Raw genomic sequence first — 20567 nt, forward strand, 5'->3', positions numbered from 1 at the left:
TCCAGGGAACGGGATGTGAGAAGGGGGAAGGCGATCAGAGCTCAAAGGGGTTTGCAAGAGGGAAGGGAAATCCCCAAATAGGTTTGTTGCAGGGTGTTGTTTGTGCGTGGGAGGGATGTCCTGCAGGACACACCCCGGCTCATGGGGACACGGGGTCCGGGAGGATCCTGGTCGTGCCTTCACACCGTGCCCAGGCGTGTGTTTGGTGCCAAGAGCCGCCGTCAGCCCCGAAGTGGAGTCAGGGTAAACTTCCCACCTTTTTAACCAAGAAATAGTGGAGGAATGCGTGGAGCCAGTGGGTCAAGGGTTTTAATAAATGCCAGTGATCAACTTAAAGGTGATTTGTAGGAAATGTCCTCAAAGAATTGCCTTTGTGCCTTGGGGGCATGGAAGACCCAGGATGCTTGGCTGTGTGTGACCCTGGTGTTTCCTTGCTTTGCCCCAAGCCTGGCTCGGCCAGGGCCGTTCCTCCTGCACGTGTTGTGTGCATCCCGTTCGCCCCGTTTTTGCTTGCACCGGTTTCTCAAGCTTTGAGGTTAAACACGTGGAAAGTGGGAGTTAACTCGGGTACCTGCACTCTGCTTTCAGCTGGAAGGGATCAGGTGGAGGGAAGGGGCCTGTTCGAGGGGTCGATGGGTCCCTTCTCTCGGGATCCACCCACCCCCTGGCATTTTATCAATGGCCCCACGTGGGAAAGCGGCGGCCTGGCCCCGCCTCCTGCCGCTGTAGCCACGCCCCCCTGCCCGCCCGCGCTCCTCGGGCGCGGCCTGGCCCCGCCCCCTGGGTGACGCCATCATCGCGCGCCGGGGCGCCCTGGCGGCGGCGGGCGGCGATGGCGGCGGGGTCGGTGTGGAAGGGGCTGGTGGGGCTCGGCCTGTTCGCCCTGGCACACGCGGCCTTCTCGGCGGCGCAGCGTGAGTCACCGCCGGGGGTGCTCCGGGGCACCGGCACCCCCGCGCGGCCCACGGGGAGCTCCCGGGGCGGGGGCCGGGCCGGGCCGGCATCATCATCATCGTCCTGAGGCGCGAGCCCGCCGGCGGGGGCGGCCCTGCCCTTGGGGCCGGGCTGCGGGGAGAGCGGGGCTGCCGGGGGAGCGCGGGGCTCGGCCCGGGCCGGGCTGCGGGGAGAGCGGGGCTGCCGGGGGAGCGCGGGGCTCGGCCCGCAGCAGCCGGGAAGGGAGGGGAGAATGAAGGGTGGGAAGGGGGAGCTGCCCCGGCCCGGTCGCGTTTTCAGCCTGGCTTCTGCCGTCCCGCCCGCACCGCCCGCTCCCTCCCGGCTGCCTGCGCGGGGACCAGCCGCGCTCCGGAGCAGCGGCACCGGGGGCGGCCCGGGGAGGGTCAGGCTGCCCCGTGGCTCTGCAGCCGTTTTTCTGGGGGTTCGCGTTGCCGGGCTGTTTGTTTGCATGCACGGAGTGTTTGATGCGTGCCTGTGTTTCTGTTTTGTAGATCGTTCTTACATGAGGTTGACAGAAAAGGAAGACGAAACGTTGCCCATAGATGTAAGTTTCTGCAGTGTGTGAAAGGTGTAACTGTGCGGTGGTTTAGTCTCTCAGTTGCTTCCTCTTAATGTGCTAGGCAAGCATAAAGGATGAAGTAGTTTTTAAGCTGCACTTTTAGTGGAGCTCCCACTGTCAAAAAGAATCACGCCTTTCGTCCCAACTTCCTGAGTGTGTTGTAGTTGTCAGTGAAACCAAACCCCAGACCCAGACCTCCCTCTCTTTAGAACTACCCTGGAGCATCTTGTCCAGGATTCCCTGGATGTAGCTCAGAGAGCATTTGCATCCATCACCTCCTTTGCAGCATAAACATCCTGCACCCTGTGGCTCTGGGTGGCTGACCCGTGTTTATCCAGTGTGGCTGTTTGATCCCAGCACAACCTGCTTCAGGAAGGGGGCTTTTATTTGCTTTATTTGCTTGCTTTTCAAATTTCCACTTCAGTTATCTGTTCCCTCTCTGCTTAATCAGAAGGGCAGGGAGGTCAGGTGCCCAGGAGAGCCAGGCACGTGTTCCTGGCAGGAATTTGGGTCCTGGAGAGCACAGAACACAGGGTTTGGTCTCAGGCTCCTGCTGAGGAGCCCTGTCAGTCAATTCACTTGGTGCAACCCAGACCTGTGCAGGGGCAGCTGGAGCTCTGCTCTGCAAATAGGAGAGAGTTTTAATTCTCTCGTGCCTCAGTTTCCCCACTGCTGGATTGCTCACATCTGTTTGCTGTCACTGGATGAAAAGCAGCAGAGATCCTGTGTGAAAGCTGAGGTTTTTTGGAAAATGTGCAGAACAGCTGGTGATGTGTGTGTTGCACTGTGCTCCCTCTGTTGCAGATAGTCCTGCAGACTCTGCTGGCCTTTGCAGTCACCTGCTATGGGATAGCACATATTGCAGGAGAGTTTAAAGACATGGATGCCACTTCAGAACTCAAAAATAAGTATGTTTTATTTCTTCTTTTTGTACACACCGGTATCTGCTTCTCTGTACAAACTGAAATCACTCATCTCTAGCTCAGCCCTTCAGTGCCTGCTGTAGGCAGTGACCCCAGGGGAACAGCCACATTTGCAGAAGCCAACAGTGTCTTGAGTTTTAGGGAGAGTTAGGTAACAGGCAGAAATCAAATAAACTTCTTGCTTTTCCTCATGTGAAATCCTGCTGTGCAGACTTGGTAGAGGAATGAAATGTGCAGTTGGGAAGTAGAGCTCAGGAATCACCACCTGCTGTCATGAGATGGTCTCAGACTGCAAGTCTGAGTCACTGGAGTCTCACACAGTATATTCAAGGCAGGACTGAAAGACTTGAAGAAAATAAGGGATTTGGGGCCAAGATTTTGAAGAGGATAGTTGGTTAGAGCATGCCAATGTCATAGGTTCAGCTGCTTTATGAGCCATTCAGTTCAGAGTTGGACTCAATGATCCTTGTGGGTCCCTTCAAATCAGAATATTCTGCAATTTTGACAGGAAATTGGATGAGCAGACATTGCCTCTCAGGCCATTTCCAAAACCACAGGGGAGTATGGGAAGTGAAAAAGTCACATAATTGTATTTCAGAGTGTTCACCTAAAGCCTTTAGCATGAGGCCTCCAGGGGGATGGAAAGCTGAGCATCATCAGGGTGGTGACACAAGTGACATCTGAACAAAGGCTGGCACGTGGTGTGTCTGCAGCAGCACCCACAGGCTGCCCCTGGGCTCCAGAGAGGAAGGGGAGGTTTGTCACATGGACATCTTGTGGGCTTTTTCACAACTGTGTATTTCCTCATTGGTTTAGTTTAGGAAACTTAAAAGCAAGCAAGAGTTTGGATTGAAAACTTGTATTTTTGTGTCTAAAGTCAATAGGCCCCAGACAGCCTGCTCTAAACTCCCTGCTCTGAGAGAGTATTAACCTTGGCTTTTTGCATTTATTTTGAAGGACATTTGACACATTAAGGAACCATCCATCTTTTTATGTATTTAATCATCGTGGTAGAGTGTTGTTCCAGTCCCCAGACACAGTGAATTCTTCTTCAAACCAAGATGCTTTGTCATCCAGCTCGGCACTGAAATTTCGAAAACTTGAACCTCTGCGCCGCTAAGACTTTTACAGATGATACCAATAACCCAGGACACTGAGATGTAATATTCAAGTCGGGGATGTAAACACTTTTTTTAATTTCTGGAGCAGTATTTATATTGATCTTCCAGACTTTATAAAATATATATATATAAATATATATATATAAACTAATGACCTTCTTTGTACACTGTTAATGAGAATGACTGAATTGTGGATTGGCAATGCAGTGTAAATTCTACAGTTATGCTGTGAAACACATCTTCAAAGTTTCAGATATTAAAACGAGTTGCAGCTAACTTAACTTCAGTTAAAACAAAAAGCAAGCTAGTTTTTCCTGCAATTAATGTTCTTTGACAGGAAGGAATGTTTGAGTGTATTTATTTTCTCAGTTTGCTTGCACTACAGTCTATGGATCCCTCAGAAATGCTGTGTGCACTGCATCGCTGAACAGCAGGAAAAGGGGCAGCACCTGATCCTAGAATGCCTGTGGGACACCAGCACAGTGTGGCAGGGGAACTCAAAGAGATTGCTTTCATTTTTAATTTTTTTACAATGCTGAAAAACAGTTGTGTGAAGGGTTATTCTTTTTTTCCTGGTTTTTCACTACCACGTTATTTCCTCGTTGCCCTCCTTTGTTTCATGTGAGTTGCCCCGGGCTGCCTGGGCTGTGGCTGTGATTGGTGCTGGTGTGGGGAGCTAGCTCAGCTCATCTGCCACACTCCACGTTCTCCAGCTGTGAACTGGGGAATGCTGAACGTTGTGTACGTGCTGAACGTGGCACTGGCACCAGGTACAACCTCCAAGTCGTCTTCATATTTAAGTATCAGTAAGAACTGTCCAGGGGTAGGGTCCAGCAGCTTGCTCTGTTTGCTGGCACTAATCCAGGACAGCCACCCCTTTTCTGCCAACAGAGCCTTCCACCTTGATTTTTCCAGCTGAGCCTCTCGTTGGTTTAATATTACTGTCTTGATTTCATGTATTAGAACTGATCAACTGTCCTTAACTCTTACTTATGTCTAAATTCTTATCCCCCCTCAGGGGCTGAATCAATGCTAAAATCTCTCTTGCTCTGGCTTTTCACCTCCCTGATGCAGCAGAGGGAGGGTAGGTTGAGGTACTGGTGGGGCCAGCAAGAATTTGGCCTGGTTGGAGGATGTTTCACTGACACAGTGGAAACTCAGCCTTTTGTCCTGGCATCTGTTGAGTTCTGTTTGGTTTTTTTTTAACTGTTAAGAACTGTCAAAGGCAAAAAGCTTGGCAAAAATACTGTGTAAACCCAAGTCTCTTTTTCTAGCTCTGCCCGTCCTATGGAGTGGGTGCCCCAGTGCTCGAGCAATATCCATGGCTGCTGCTCTACAATCACTCTAAAGCATCTGGGTTTGATTAGAAAGGGTTATTCTGCCAGCTGAAAGCATCTGAGCTGCAGGATGAGTTCGTAAAGTGTCCTGGTTCCCCTCTTGCTGGTGTCAGCACCAAAGGCCTCGGAAATAGTATTGGGTCATCCCTCCACTGCAGACAGAGCTGTTCCCTTGGGGAGCAGGGCTGGCTCAGAGGGGAGGCTGAACAAGGGCAGCTGACCTCGTGGGACAGAGGAGAGGCAGAATTAGCAGAGGGAGGGAGAAGCACAGCAGAGCTCAGTAAGCACTGTCACAGACGGGTTCTGCAGCTGTGGTTGCACTGAGCCCTTTGCAGAGGGCCTTAGAGCAGAGCTGCTCACACAAAACATCTGAGAAGCCTCATTTGTGCTGCTGGAAGGCTACAGGACCTGCCTGAGGTGTGAGGTGCTGCTGGGACAGGGAGGTGGAGAACATCACCTGCTGCTCAGAGCAGGTCCTGCTGGGAGCACCCTGGGGCTGCCTCAGGGCCCTTCTGGTGAGGAGTAGCCTCACTCTGCAGCAGCAGCAGTTCTATCACAAAGCTGTACAAATTATTTTTTCTTATTGATCTCACAATGTCAAATAAAAATTGATATCCTTAAAGTGTGTGTTTGTTTGTTTGTTTATTTCTGACCATCCTGCAGCCTGCTGCAGCAAATCCCTAGTGAAAGACTATTTAAAAGTGGCTGCCCAGCACTGACATGAAGTGATTGCCTTAATTATGGCAGCTCTGTGTGAGAGTGCTGTCTGGCCTGGTGTTCATTACTGGGAGATAAGATCAGAAGGGGGGATCAATATAGTTGCAAGTAGCTGAGTAAAACACTGAGGAGGGAAATATTACCAGCCTGGGGATCTGCTTGCCTTTGAGGCTCCTCATCATCCTCTCTGGCAGAGCTGACATTTTCTGTCTTCAGTTTAACCACGGTAAAGGCTTTTCTACCATGTGCTAATCTACCCCTGCCAGCCCACAGGGACAGGCTCCTGCAAGGTCTGGTGTTGCAACAGTCACTGGGGGAAACACTCGGGCTGCTCCCAGGGCTGGTGATAGTTAAAATCCTGGACTTGAGCAAGATCACTTTTCACTCCTTGCTCTGCTTTTCCACTGGGGGAGGTTGAAAAGTTAGCAAAGCACTGGAGGAGTTTGCTCAAGTACAACATCCATCAGGATTGCACCAGAGAGAGCAGCAGACTCACCCTTCATCTGCTTTCTGTGCTGCTGCAGTTCTGCATCCAGCACAGCACACAAAGGGAAAACACCAATGAAACTGTGTGGGGAAGGGGCACCTAACCAGCTCCCAAAGCCACCTCGTGCTTACCTTGCAGCATGGGCTTCTTCACAGATGAGCTTCTCTTCTTCAAAAGCAAAGCAAGAGTCGAGCCAAGAGTTTCTTGAATTAGACTGGAGAGTTTCCAGCCTCGCCCAATGCACATTTACAGCCATCACATCTTGAATTGCTTTGGCTACAAGCCCTGATATTTCTACTACATTAAATAGTAAAATAAAAAATATGTGCTGGTAATTTCCATTCATTGCTGAAGTAGCAGCTTTAATCTGCATTAATTTTGTTGGGTTTTTGAACTACTGCAGTGAGAGCTCAGTGGGGAATTGCTAAGGAGGGCAAGAGTCATTTACACCCTTGCAGGTGGGGGCATGGGGACCACAGTTTGTGTTGGAGATTGGTCACTCGTGCAGCCCTTCCATGTGAGGCTGGAATGGGAGTGCAGCTGGCAGAAGCACTTACTCTAGAGGTCAGTGAGGGCTGAAATGCAGCACCATGTGTGGAAATCCCCCTGGTCACACATCTGATGTGTCCCCTCTGTGTGTCCCAGACAGAGCCATCGCTGCAGTCTGCTCCATGTCCCCACTGCTGCCCAAAGTGGAGCACAGCTTTCTCAGGAAAGCTGGCAGCTCGTGGCCCCTTCCAGGTGCTCTGGAGCACCCACAGTCCCCCTTGCTGAAGAAAGCAGGGAATGACTATTACTTTCTAACCCTAAAATGATTTTTCACTTCCTTATCACTCGCTTCCCACGGTTCGGGTTCTCTCACACTTCACCACACTGCAGCAGATCTGCCCTTCTCCATCTCTGACACCTTCACAAGGACACGACTGTGGGGACATCCTCCAGCTGGATACAGCCCCCCACCAAGGGTGGCACCATTTCTGCTCCCTTTTGCCACCTGCACTAACAGCAGTTTTCCACCAGACAATTTGGGAAGGCTGTGGCTCACCCCAGAGCATCCAGGGCCACGGTGTTGCCCCCAGGCTCCCAGTGGGAAGCCCCCAGCCAGGCAGGGAAGCTGCAGCTCTGCAGTTCCCTGCTGTCCCAGCCATGCTGTGCCAGACTGGCAGGCTGCCTGCAGAGGGGAAGGGCAAAGCAAGGCTATTTTGAATGTTAAACAAGCAGAAAAGACTTTGGTACCAGCTTTCCACAGCCAGAACTAACAGCAAAGGCAAAACACTCCTTGGATTTGGCCTTGAGGTTCACCTTGAAGCCATAATCACCAGGGGCAGAACCCTGGCGGAAATAAATCTGATATTCCAGCAGGTAAAAGCCTTTTAATCAACCCTAGCTTGGTCTCAGTGACACAATGCCATTTCCAAACACTTTGAACTGCGACGAAAGCTACATCCTTAAAATGGCAGCTAATTAATTTTCCTGTCCTGCTAACTTAATCCTTTTTCCAGCCAAGAAAGGCAAATGGGAGTTCACAGAGCAGCGAGGCAGCCGGGAGTCTGGCAGTGTGAGCAAGGACACAAGCCCCAGGGCTCCTTGGCAGGGACCCAGGCTGTGTGGTGTCACAGCTTCCCAGGCCATTTTAATGGGTAGGGAGATGGAAAAAAAAAAAAAAAAAAGGTGACATTTGGATTATCAATGGCTCACCCTATGCCAGTGGTCCTGGGGAACCCACAGCCCCCCACACAGAGAGATGTGGATGTTTATTCCCAGTTCATACCCCAGTGCTGCCACGCAGAGCACCCAGCACTGGCAGTGCCCTCCCTGCCCAGACTGGTGCTGGCTGAACCAGTTTCCCCAGGATCTGCCTGAAGCAGGCTGTGCTGCAGGGGCCCTTCACTTTGCATTTCAGAAAAAAAAATAATAGAAGGGAAGAAAATATTCCCCTCTTTCCCCATGGTATTTCTGCTGTGTATTTTAGAGCAGTTCAGTACCAGCCACAAAAGGCCAGTGCTGATGTCCCCAGAGCCACAGGCTGCTCCAGGATGCAGGAGGAGCATCCTCTGTGCACAGCAAAGGCTGGAGCAGAAGTGCACAAAACAGAACGCAGCCCAGAGCAGTTTTGGAGCAGCCAGTTTGGCAGGCAGTCCAAAGAGGGACTCCACTCCTGCTCCCCACATGTACACCAGGCTGTCACTCCCTGGGCCATTACTGAAGCCTCCAAGGCACCCAAAGGCCTGGGTGAGCCCCCAGTGAGGCACCACCTCCCCAGCACAATGCAACGCACATGGAGGGGAGAGAAGGGGTCAGATAATGCCCCCTCCTTGCCCAAGGCCACCATGCTGCTCTACAGCCTCCTGACACACACAGATCCCTGCTGAGGGACCTTGGAGATGGTGGCACCATTTCGAAGTCACCACCACCACTCTGAAACTGGAGCCAGCTGCTCCTCCCATCCCTGTTTAAATACAGCAGCTTCAGATCACAAAGGGAAATCCACAGGAGAGTGAGCCCCATGTTCATCTCCTATGGGAGGGACCCACATATCCCACAGGATGCACCAGGGCTGGTTAAAAACCCTGCTCTGCTGGTGGCCAAGCATGGCCATGGCCACGCTGCTGCCTTGGGCTGTCCTGGGCTGGCAGGGAGGACAAACAACCATGGGAACAGCCTGAGCTGTCTCCCAGCATGGGGGCAGTGGGCCTGAGTCCCAAGGCACTTTCTTCTCTGCCTTTGCTTCTTGTGCTCAAGCAGCAGCTGCAGAGCTTGAAGGGGCAGACCTGAAGCTCAAGCCCACCACACTCCAGGAGCAGAGCAATGGGATCCTCCACAGAGATGAAGTGCAAGTCAAAACAGGAGCAGTGAAATAAGAAGTAAGTCAGGACAGATGAGCTCCAGACAGAGCAGAGCACTCCATCAGCACAAAACCCCCTTGCAGGGCCCCACGCCAGCCTCACACTGAGCACAGCACCAACCCCCCAAACTCAGCACTGCTCAGTCCCTCAATTCTCCCACCTCATGCCTGAACATAACAGGGACAGGTTTTCAACCTCTGTCTGCTTTCCTATCATAGCAAGAGCTGCCCCTTTCATCTCCTTACCTTCACATCCCCTTCTCCCTACAACAGTGGGTACACCAGGTCCAGGGATGCAAGGCATACCCTGGGAAGGAGGGCCTGTTGTATCTACATTTGCAGGAATTCACCTCTGGCCACCTGGAATTCAGACAAAAAAACAGCTTTGAGCTGCCCCATGAGGTCAGAGCCTCCTCAGGGTCCTGATGTGTGAAGAAAAGCCACCACCATCACTCATCCTATTATCCAGCAACCATTTCCCACCACAGCCGGGGCCGTGACTCACCAGAGCTGCCTTTCCTGCGGGAATTCACAGCCAGTTCCCAGGAGTCGCTGTGACCCCGTTTCACCTGCTGGAAGCCGCAGGCGCTGCCGCAGCAGCAGCTCGGTGAGAGCCCTCCCAGCTCACCGAGCCCCAGCATGCCCTGCCCACATCCAGCTCCTGGCATTCCTGTTCTCTGACAGAACTCCTGCGGGAGGGTTTGATGGATGGGATACGCTTAAAACAGCCTCTTCCAGAGCTCCCGAGTCCCCCACCGTCTCCTTTTCCACTAATGATCATTTTGGAGAGCAGTTCCTAAGTTCTGTGTGTGCAGAGGGAGGAGCCCTGAACCCAGGGATGCCAGTGGAATTTCAAAATGTGCCTTCACTGAGCTGGGAAACGAAAGGTGCTGGAGCAGCTCAGGTCAGAATCCAAACTAAAAAAGAGGCAGCACCACCACAAGTGCCAAAAGGCTTGGGCAGCTTCTCTGCAGTCCTCCTACCTTCCTTTCCAAGCTCCTGCTTTTTTCCAGCCCCAGAAGCACACTTCCAGCCAAAAGGCACCCACTGCAGCCACCTCTGTGTGGAAGCAGCAGGGAGCCTGCCCTGCCTCCACCTCATGCTGCTCCCATGCCAGACCCAGCTAGCGGGTGGGAGAGCACAGGGAAAAAGGAGCCCACTGACATGTACAAGAGCCCAGCAGGCAGTGTGCTGGTTTGTGGTAGGATTGTCCACACCAGGGAAATAATTCAAGTGTGCAAGACCAAATTAGGGCACAGATTTTGTAATCATCTTTGTTAGTGACACACTGTATGACCTTGGGTAAGTCCCTCCATCCGTCTTTAAAGGCACTCTCAGAGAGCCACAAGACTTTAATTAGCAGCCCTAAAAGTGCTCTAGATAGCTTGTCTCTCTTCCAAAATAACCAACTGCAGATGAATTGGAACAATCTTATTTTCAAATTCTGCAAGCAACTGGGATCCAGGCTGCTCTCAGATCAGTCACTTCAACAACATAATCAAAGTTAAATGTGCCAGCTGTGCATGAAGGGTTTTAATATGCTGTGCAGACTGGAAAACAGCTCAAAGAATCAATGTTATTTTTCCATGGCTGGGATGTCACTGTCGAACAGCTGCATTATAATCATCTGCAATCAGCAAAATGCCTTTTTTTTTAATCACTTTCTAGTCTTGGGGAACAGGGCTCATTTTTATTTCTGTCCTACTTAGGAAAGCACCCCTGATCCCTGAGACACCCAGTGCCAGGCGATCAGGCAGCCACTAGAGCAGCATGCCCTGACCAGACCTGTGGCTGCTCAAACCCCAACTACCCCAACAGCCTCCTCAGCTCTCAAAGCTGTGCCCAGACAGGAACTGCTCACACTGCTACCACCACCTCAAGGAACAGCAAGTACATTTCCACAAACCCAACAAAAATCAGCTCCATTTGCCTACTGCCACTGATCCAAGACCTGGGATGCTTCCAGAGCAGTCCCTGACCTGTGGAAAACCTGAGCACAGCCCAGCATCCTTCTCTGCAAGGGCCACCTCTGCACAAACTCATGGGTCACAGCTGCAAGATGAAGCAAGGGGTGTCTCCCAACTCCATCCTTTGCAAAACCTCTCTGATATATTCTACATATTAAATATTTACAAATACAATTTAACACTTAAATATACCCCTACTCTGGAATAAATGACAAGAAACAGGCTGACCATGCAAGAAGAGCTTTGCCCTAACAACTACCAAAATGCTTTAAAACCCACACCTCCTGTTCAGCATCCTGCAGGGCTCTGCTCTAAGTACTTTGTAAATGAGCACACACCATGGGGATCATTCCCAAAAAGCTCTGTCCCTCCTACCAGCTGCTCAGCAGTGGCAAGTGGAGCACTGGGATTCAGCAAATTGCCAGAGGTGTCCAATATTTGAAGGGACATTATGCAAGACTGTTTGCATTAGAGGAGTGACAGTGATGGAGATGACAGCAAGCATGTACAAGTGCCAAGGATCCAGCTACTTCCACAGCAGCTGGACATGATCCAGGACTAGGAAACAGCCATCAAATTCCCACTGCAGATGTAAAGATAAAACTTCCCCAAGCTCTCAAAAACATCACATCTCCAGCAAAAATCTCATCTGAGGTTTCCATTCCAACACCTTTCCAGGCCAAACTATTCTTCTGGACTTCAATATAAATTGTTTGAGAGTTTCATCCCAAGCTAAAAATCTGAAGAAATATGCAGCTGCTTTGAGCACTCCCCAGCTCCTGGTGAAGGGCAATTTTCCTTACATGGCACCAGCAGTCCCCATTCCTGGCAAAGCTGTGTGGGTGAAGGCATGTGCAGCTCAGTTCTTCCACTGCCTATGGAAACATGCTCCAGCATTTACCACAAGGCTGTACAAGTCTGTACAACAATTTAACTCCTTCCTTGGCACATCCATCCTCTGAACTCTGAGTAATCAGCTGCTCAAGGCATCAGATCTGTGCTCCCAGCCTCAAAAAGCATTTTGTGCACTTTTAAAATGAAGGTTCTGACATGGAAGAGGTGAAGCTGAACCACCTCCCACAGCACACAAGCAGCACTTGCCTTTTCCACCAACTCTTCCCACACCCCCTGTCTGCATTTCCAGCTCCATGGACAACCACAGGGCTCCCCTGCCACACTGCTTTAGCCACTACCAAGAAACAACACCACATCACAGACCGAGACAAGAAAAACACCAATGCCAAAGCCAAGCCAACAGTCTTTCAGTGATGAAACAACAAGCCAGGATGCAGATCAACTGAATGGATAACTTCAGGAAAGTTCAGCATTTTTTGTTATGTCTTCCTTGAAATGATCTCAAGATTCAGATTTAGAATACAGCTTAACAACTCCTGCAGGCCAGGTTTTTGCTAAATCCCAAGGCATTCTTCTCCAGTTTCTTCCTTTTCCACTTAGGATAGACTTCAACTTGTTTTTGCAGACCTGCAAGCAGCAGCTCCTTTTAATTCCAGTGACTAACATCCTTCCTCCAGATCTCTGCCAAACCTTCTGTCTGCCAGATCTGAAGTATCTTCGGCCTTGTTTTCTGCTTAACTAGGTTGCACATTCTCAAGACAAGCACTCTCAAGTCCATTTGCTAAAGGTGTGATGTTGCCATGTTGCTGGTATGAAACACTGTAATTGAGCTTTACAGGTTTTTTTTAACCGTTTGTTCCTGTTAGGTAATGCATTTCTTGTATTTTTCCATCAGAAGTTTCTGAGTAGATACTAAAGAACAGACCAAAAGAAATGAAACTCAACAGCATATGCTGCTGCCATTTCAGCCAGGCAGTTTAGAGGAAGAACCAAGAGAAAATTACCAGATGGAAAAAAAAAAAAAAAAAAATAGGTTTGAGGGGGTTTTTTTACAGTTTTCTGCAAAGGGAGACATAAAATTGCTTGACCACAGCACAGTCAAGCACAGCACAGTAAGAGCCTCTGCTGTTTTGGAAGATGACAATCACTCTCTGATGCTGGTTAAACCCGGGCAAGAACAGACATAAATAAAATAAATGCACTGCACCCCCAAAGTGGGAACAGCAGCACCCAACAGACACCTGCCACAGTGACCAGCCTGGGTGCTGCAGGGCTTAGGAGGAAAAACCCTTGATGTCTACAGGGGAAAAAATAAAGGTAACACATACTGAGGAGGCCTAGTTAAGAGAGGGTCAGAAAACTCTCAGATGCAGCAGAACTCACACAGGTATCCAGGCTCCAAAGTACCTCACAACCCTTCCAACCCAAGGAAGGCAAGCGCTAAATTTGTTAACTCAGATTGTTGAACAGTGCTCCTTACAGGAAACATAGAGCCACGTTTCTTCCCTACATCCCAACGTTCAACTGTGCCACATTATTTCAACCTTACATAAACAAGGGCTCAAACATGTAAGTTTAAGCAAAGTACGAATGGAATGGCTTCCAATTCCAGGATGCATCAGTGGAGCCATCCTCTCTCCTGAGCCCTTGCTGAGGGACACTCGTGCTGTGAGAGGCTCAGCTGTCACCCAGGTTACAGCCCTGGTGACACAGCTCGTGCTGCTGGGCTGTGCTCTGTCCCAGGAAAGGCAAGGCCTGACACCAGCACGGCTCTCCTGGCTGTCCCTGAAGTGCCAGCACAGCTTGGGACTGTGTTTGTCCAAGGCACGTCCCACCCACATCCAGCACTGGGGTCTGGCTCACAAGAAATTATCTCCTTTAAGAATCTTCTTAAACCAGTTGTGCTGCTTCCTAAATGAGCCATTTCCATGTGGAATTCAGGGCTGTGTGTGCTCTCATCAACTGCTGTTGCTCCTTTTTCTTCATCTCTCCACTGACAACCCCTGAGGACATCTTCCTTCCTTCCTTCTTATGAAGGTTCATGTCCAGTTCACTACACGGTTTCTGCTGCTCTAATATTCTAACTCAAATTCAATCTATTCAAATAAAATAATGGTGAGGTCAGGGAACATTCCCACTGCTTGCACTTGAATATTTTGTAGCTTCTGAGATGCAAGATTCCAAAGGAGTGCATGGAAGTTACCAGCTCCCTGCAGCTGATTTGGCAGCCAACTGCATCCCACCAAAAGAGCAGAGTTACACACTGCAAAGGTCACTGGTGAAAAATATGGCCCCTGCTCAGACACACAATGATCAAGTGAGTGTCTCTGGAATCAGTGATGAAAACTAAAACAGCCATTAACTATTAGGAAGAATGCTGTCTCCTCTTATCACCTACTATTTCAAGAATAGCACACTACAGGCAACTTGATGCATTTAACCAGGCTGTTTTACAACTAGGTATGCACAGTATATCTGACCCTCTGTAAATAAAATCCCTTACAAGAGTCCAACACTTGGCATGGGATGTCGATCACAGTGACAAACAGCTGCCATATGAAATCTGAAGGAGTAAATGCTCCTTTGTATCATTTCAAGGTATTTGTGGGTTTTGAAATAAATATTCAATTTTATTCATCTGCACAGATGAATAAAAGTAACTTCTAAGAATCAGGGCACATTTTAGTATGCCTTCTCCCATGTCACTTCATTCATATCCACTGTGACAGAGATTTGCTGCTGCTGTATTTCATTTCCTTCTTGAATTTCATTTCCTTCTTGGATTTCACTGGTGCCATTCCAATGGTCAAACTGCATCTTCCAAGGAAACCAAGGCCACTGCTTGAGAGCGGATGGAAAAGATGTCTCACAGGCTGGTTTGTACTAAAAATACCAGCAGGAACAGAGAAGTACAGGCTCATCAGGAGAATCTGTTTCCCTGCCTGGCCAGTCCACTGGAATCCCTGGGATATTTTCCATACTAGGCCAAGAGCACAAGTCAGCACAAGCACAACTTTAACCTGTCTTTTAAAGAAAGCTGTTAGAGGATCAGAGGAGGTTATGAGCAAACAACTGAAAATACACACTCGTCCCAAGAGCCACTTCATACTGGCACATTACTGGTACTGTACTGCTTTAGGGAGAAAAAAAAATTATATGCAGGTGGCTTCAGTCTTCTTTGTATGTCCTGTCATATATGGAATTGCCTTGGGACAAAATAGTTAAGAGGAACAGAGGAGAGGATACCAGCTCAGGTAACCAAGGGTTTGGTAAACTGGAACTTAGGGCCCTCAAAACTGAGTAAAAATGTGCACCCCAGAGGCCAAGCTGAGTGACACCTGGGCAGCTGCTCCAGGGTACAAACACATTCTGCAGCTAACACCACAAGCTGTGTTTGAGGATGTGAAAGACCACGTTCAGCTGGTTTTACAAAAATATCCTCAGTCTGCTGGTAACAGACAACTGGAGGAACTCAGTGCTGCCCGCTACAGACTCCTCAGATTAGCACTTCTTAAAAATTAATAAAATGGTTTATTTTATATATACATATGTTCCAAAAAATTTATACAGTTAAAATATCAAATTAGTGATCTGGTAACAATACTGTTCAAAATAATCTCTTTTGTATGAACATTAAAATACACGTTTTTAAAAGCGTTTCCTTTTAGTGCTTCCAAAGCACAGCGTGTGCCAAGGCCACCTGAAGAATCTCCGTCCTCCTCACAGGATGAAAGAGAACTGAAGTCGGGGACCTGGGAAGCCTCAGGTGCACTTTCATAATGTCTGCAGACAAAACAGAAGAGAGTCTGAGGTAGATTGTTTAGTGACCATCAGGTGGTAACAGTCACAGGGCTGTCTTTAGCTTTCATTAACACAATAGCAGTTTCTTTACTCTCAATCTACACTGAATCTCAAGTTTAAAGGCATGGCTAGCAGTTCTTGGGAACAAGACCCTCGTCTCTGTGGTGGCAACATGCAATTTTACCAGTGCAGGTGTTTCTGGGAGGGTTTTTTTGGGAACACACGGGCTCTCTCCACGATGCAGACAGTGTGTGCATTTGACAGTGCCCCATTTTAGTGCAACCTGCTGCCTATAGCACGTAAATGTCTAATGACAGCGTTCAAATGAGTAAATTCTCATCACCTGCAGGAGGGGCAGCAATGGTTATTTTCTTCCGCCTGTTGAGCAAAGAGCACCCTCCACAGGAAAAAGCCACACCTTTCATAGCAAATCCTTAAGGTTATAGCCCAGCTTCTGCCGAATCAGGCTCTTAAAGTTAAAGCTCCACTGCTTCTTCTCAGACTGTGACAGTAAAATCACTTGACTGCCGAGATGGTGAGGGCAGCAGCCTCGTCCTCTTCCACTCTTCTGTGGCACAGCAAACTCGTTCCTGGTCCGCACTGGTCTGGCTGGTTCATTATTATCTGCTGTTGACATGATTAACTCTGTTGGGTGGGCTGGTGAAATCTAGTTCCTCTAGTATTCTCTCTAAGTGTTGTATTAAGACCCGTTTTTTAAACCTACAAAAGAGAGGGAGAGCAATATAAATTTCTTCTTCCAAAAATACAGTTGAACAACTCAAGAATGTTCAGCCATGACAAATCGTATTCCCAGAGGCTCTCTGTTTCCAGTAGGGAAGAGCTTGCTTTATTTCTGGCATTAGAATAGCTAGAAAATTTAATTTACTACATCTGCCCCTCCCCAACCCACTCGTATTTTGAGCTGGTCTTCAAGAACAACCTGTTATCTCCCTAATTCATATTTAAACTTTGATGTCATTTACTACATAAAAATGTAACAGTAGTTTGACCACTAAAACAATTATAATATTTAAATATGTCAAAAGAGAAAATCAGAATACTAGCCCTGATAGTTTATTATTTACTACCATGATCTAAATTAATATTAAATTTGTGACTCTGAGTCATTTCTATCTATACAAACCTTGCTGCTTCCTTGATAGCAAATTCAATGAAATACTTCTGAATTTCCATAGGTCCTTGCACCTCCTCAAGAAGAGAAAATATTTTTTCATAATCTAAAAAAAAGATAAAAATTCAACCAAGTATTAAAAATGAATGTTGCAGATAAAATTGCAGAAAAGCTCAAGAGGCAAGAAGGAAAAACAAAGCTTAGTTTCATGTATCTCTGTATGATAAAACACAAGTAAGGCAAGAAAAACACCTGCACTAGCTTTAAGAGCATAACACAGGTGACAGAATAATTTAAAGTAATACTGATGATCTGGGAATTCAAATGTGGCACCAAAGATTAAGGTTCTCTTTAAAAAGCAGCAGGTAGGAACATTTATCCTCAGCAAATGCAGGCTGGTAGAGAGAAGCCTCCCATTTCCATGATCACAGTTAACACACACAGGGCCACCAAACCCTGATCTGGCCTGGAGCCATCGTTTCTGCAAGTACAGGTTGCCATTACATCTCTAGAAAGACAAATTATCATCCCTTAGTGTGAGCACAACACTGTCTCATTGGTACAAGGTAAGTATGTCCACTGCAAAAGAATAAACTGGACATATTAAATTGGAAACAAATTTAAAACCAGTATTGTTTCACTACTTCCCATAACTGACCCCTGTATGAATACATTTATGGTGCTGTGATCAAGAGTCTGCTCAGAGTGATGCAGCAAGCAGAGGGAGCATAAATGGTGAGACCTCTGAACAAATTACATATTCAAGTCACTACAATTTAGCTTCTTTCTCTGATGACTGCTTGAATTCTGCAGCAAGACAGGTGACTCACACTGAACAGTTTCACTCTGCATCACCATTTACTAGGCATGAATTTGGTATAAAATTGGATGAGCCCACTTTGCAGACTGTCACTTTTAGTCTTCAATTCTTAAGAGTTTGCAACTTTTAGTGTTTCATCACTAATTAGTCTCACAAAAAATTTTTTTGAAAGATCACACTGCTATAAACTGTTACTCTTCCCTTTCAAGCATATTCCAAGATGCACACCCTTAGAGAAATGCGCCTTTGCCCTGCAAAAGGGAGTTTTGATGGACACACAGCAACAAGTACACTTCGTGTACACAGGAGCAGTGCAGCCTAGGGCAGAGTATTCAGTCTCATTAGATCATTTGTAACAAAACCAAAACCTCTGAAAGGTGCTGCTTTTACAGGGCACCTCTTAGACCTGTGAACCTGTCTTCAAGGGCAAAGCAGGGTGACTTGGCACTCAACCTCCCAAGCACAAGTCTGAACCTCAACTCACCTGCCCAGCATTTCCTCCTTTTTTGCCCCTCCATTGCTCATTTATGAGCAACCAGAAATTACTCAAAATCTGAAGTTGTGTGTATACTGAAAATAGCTCCTTCCTTCCAGGAAAAGTCTTCTCTCTCACACCACATATAATATATACTACTAAAATAAAGAAACCCAAATAACTTACTTCTTCCAGGTTTGCGAACCTCTTTCATCACTTTAATTTTGATGTCAGCATTGCTTCCCTCCAACATGGTAGGTGTTATTTTAAAGGAATTTGGCACAGATTCAGAAGTAGACTCCATGGCCCGCTTTTGGTCATCTCCACTCACACTGTAACTCACAGGCCCTTGAACAAGTGCGTTGGTACCAGGTTTATGATCCAACCCATCTTCACTTAAACAATTGAATTCAACAGGCAAGGAGTCTAAGTCATTGGGTAACATCTCATCCTCTCCCACAGCAGCTGGAACCACCGGAGCCATTTGCACAGGTAAGCCATCAATTTGCTTCTCCATTGACTGACAATTTTCTGCTTTCTTCTCTCCATTGCCATCTTGGACAACATTGTTACTGGTATCTACAAGTGAAAAATACGTATCTTACTGGTGCATAAGTGCAGCATCAAATAACCAAACAGAAATAGCTCTGTATCCTTTTTGTCTGAAGTGCTATAGTGTGTAGCAATCTGACAGCACTGGACAATACTCCAACACTTTTATTCAGCTGTGGATGTGACCAAGGGAATACTTCTCCTTTGGACTGCTGCATGTCCTATCATTACTGCTGAGTCACCATGTTCTGTATTCTTAGTGCAATGTCACGACTCCCAAGTAAAACTCATGTCCTCCTTCTCTTCCCCAAACCCAGCTAACAGAGTTTTCTTCTGACTCCATTTGCTGCAATCGGTGGGTATGAAAATTCCTATTTGTGGGAAAGGAAACAACTGTATTTTAACTTTCCTTCTTCACCACAGAATACACAAAGAAAAACTAAAAGCCGATCTGAGATACCTTCTATCTCCAAACAGTTTGTTTTAATTTCAGATTTCATTGCTGTAGCAGCAACCTGTTCACCTAAGCCAACAAAAGAAACCCACTCTCACACAACAGCGACGCACGGACGCGCTGCCAGAACCTTTTCCCTTCCTCCCCAGATCCCCCCACTACCCGAGCTGCTGCACCCCAGCTCAGCATACCTTTACTTGCTGGGATCCCCTTGAGGCTCAGGTAGGAGGGGGAGCCAGGAGCAGGGGGTGGCCCCTTGCCCCCGACGTGGTTGGTGACGACGGGCGGTGCCTGCGGGCGCCGCAGCAGGGGGGACAGGCTGCGCCGCCGCTTCAGCGATGCCGGCGTGTTCGGCTCCCCGGGACGCTTGATCTTGTTCTGGGGCCCGGCCACAAACTCATCGGCCTCATCTATCATCATACCCTGAAAAGAAGTAATAATTTCAGTAGCAGTACAAAGCAGCAACTGTTTGACCAATCCACTGATGATTGAGTCCCTCTGTGTTCAGACTCAAGTGGCTTTCAGAACACTTGACAGCTCTCAGAACAGACACACCCACCGTAACCAGAGAGAGCCCAGTGCCACTCTGTAAAGCAGCACAATTCCATACACATTCCTCCTGGACCACATGGGAGACATCCCTCCTTTCCACAGCCTGCACAGGTTAGCAATGTATTGTTTTTGTGGGGGAGAAATTCTATGCACAAATGTTGTCATCTTATTGCAGGGGTTCCATACTGTTGTCTCCTTATCGCAAAAGTTTCACACCTTCTTGGTGTTTCTCCTGGGCAGCTCCTCAGAGCATTCACTCTTCTTCACAAAGCAGCCAATTGACTCCAGTTCCCCTCTCAACCAACCAACCCACTCATTTATAGCCCTCTTCTTCTCACTGGTTACAGCTGGGGCCTGTTAAAAGTCAGGCCTGTTCCTAATCTTTGACCGTTGGCCCAGTTGCAATTCCTTGGGGTAAGATTACTTTCTACACTATCTGTATTTTCTTATATTCTATCCCCCTACACACAAATTATTTCAAGTTGCATTAAATATAAAGGCACAGCAGGCAGCAAGGCCCCTCCTACCTTCTTGTCCTGTTTAAATGGATTGCCAAATGTATGGAGTCTTTTTGGTTGATCTGGGTCAATTTCCCGAAGAGGTGAAGGCATCATTTTCAGGTATTCCTGGTAATTTCCCATCTGAGCAACAGGAACACTATGAAGGCAGTCTGCAACAGAAACAAGATCTTAATTTAGTCTTAAAATTAAGGCAATACAAACTTCACACCTCAAGCGTTAGCATTTAAGAACTTGAACTGATTATTTCTTTTGACTACAGAGGATGAGCTAAGACTACAATTGTGGAAATAAGCCTAATAATAATAAGAATAAAAAATAAGCAAGTTTAATTTCTATCCCGACAACTGCATCTTTAGATCACCAGCACCTCACAAAAAACAAAGAGAGCTGCTCTCTGTCTTAAGCTCCCATCACTTTATAACACATGTCTACTGAATCCTGGTGAATGTGAAAGCTCTCCCATGGAACTCTTATTTTTAAATTTCAAAGCCAGCA

The 20567-nt window shown here is 47.8% G+C and overlaps 2 protein-coding genes across 4 annotated transcripts in view; one reads left to right on the forward strand and one right to left on the reverse strand.

The window, feature by feature from the left end:
* Positions 1-819: 819 nt before the first annotated feature.
* MMGT1 (membrane magnesium transporter 1) lies at positions 820-5507 on the forward strand. Its single transcript, XM_030967560.1, has 4 exons — positions 820-914; positions 1446-1498; positions 2318-2421; positions 3394-5507. The coding sequence occupies exons 1-4, from the start codon at positions 833-835 to the stop codon at positions 3554-3556; spliced, it is 402 nt and encodes a 133-aa protein (XP_030823420.1). The 5' UTR covers positions 820-832; the 3' UTR covers positions 3557-5507.
* Positions 5508-15261: 9754 nt separating this feature from the next.
* Positions 15262-20567, reverse strand: part of LOC115914688 (integrator complex subunit 6-like) — a 40040-nt gene continuing 34734 nt past the window's right edge. Inside the window, exons 14-19 of one of the 3 annotated variants that reach the window (XR_004061444.1) lie at positions 20079-20221; positions 19191-19422; positions 18180-18572; positions 16711-16804; positions 15985-16286; positions 15274-15548 (exon numbers count right to left, since the gene is read on the reverse strand). Coding sequence is in view for 1 of the 3 variants with exons in the window: in XM_030967321.1 (XP_030823181.1) it covers positions 16187-16286; positions 16711-16804; positions 18180-18572; positions 19191-19422; positions 20079-20221 (962 nt within the window). In the remaining 2 variants the exon portion in view is untranslated. Of the gene's footprint in view, positions 16287-16710; positions 16805-18179; positions 18573-19190; positions 19423-20078; positions 20222-20567 lie in introns of all 3 variants that reach the window. The other 2 variants (XR_004061443.1, XM_030967321.1) reach the window with 2 other exon arrangements.

Source organism: Camarhynchus parvulus, chromosome 4A (genome assembly GCF_901933205.1).
Source record: "Camarhynchus parvulus chromosome 4A, STF_HiC, whole genome shotgun sequence".
Classification (NCBI taxonomy): Eukaryota; Metazoa; Chordata; class Aves; order Passeriformes; family Thraupidae; genus Camarhynchus; species Camarhynchus parvulus.

Coding starts and splice junctions, on each gene's coding strand:
- MMGT1 (XM_030967560.1), top strand. CDS start 833: ATGGCGGCGGGGTCGGTGTGGAAGGGGCTGGTGGGGCTCGGCCTGTTC. Junction 1,499..2,317: donor ACGAAACGTTGCCCATAGAT/GTAAGTTTCTGC, acceptor CCTCTGTTGCAG/ATAGTCCTGCAGACTCTGCT. Junction 2,422..3,393: donor ACTTCAGAACTCAAAAATAA/GTATGTTTTATT, acceptor TTTATTTTGAAG/GACATTTGACACATTAAGGA.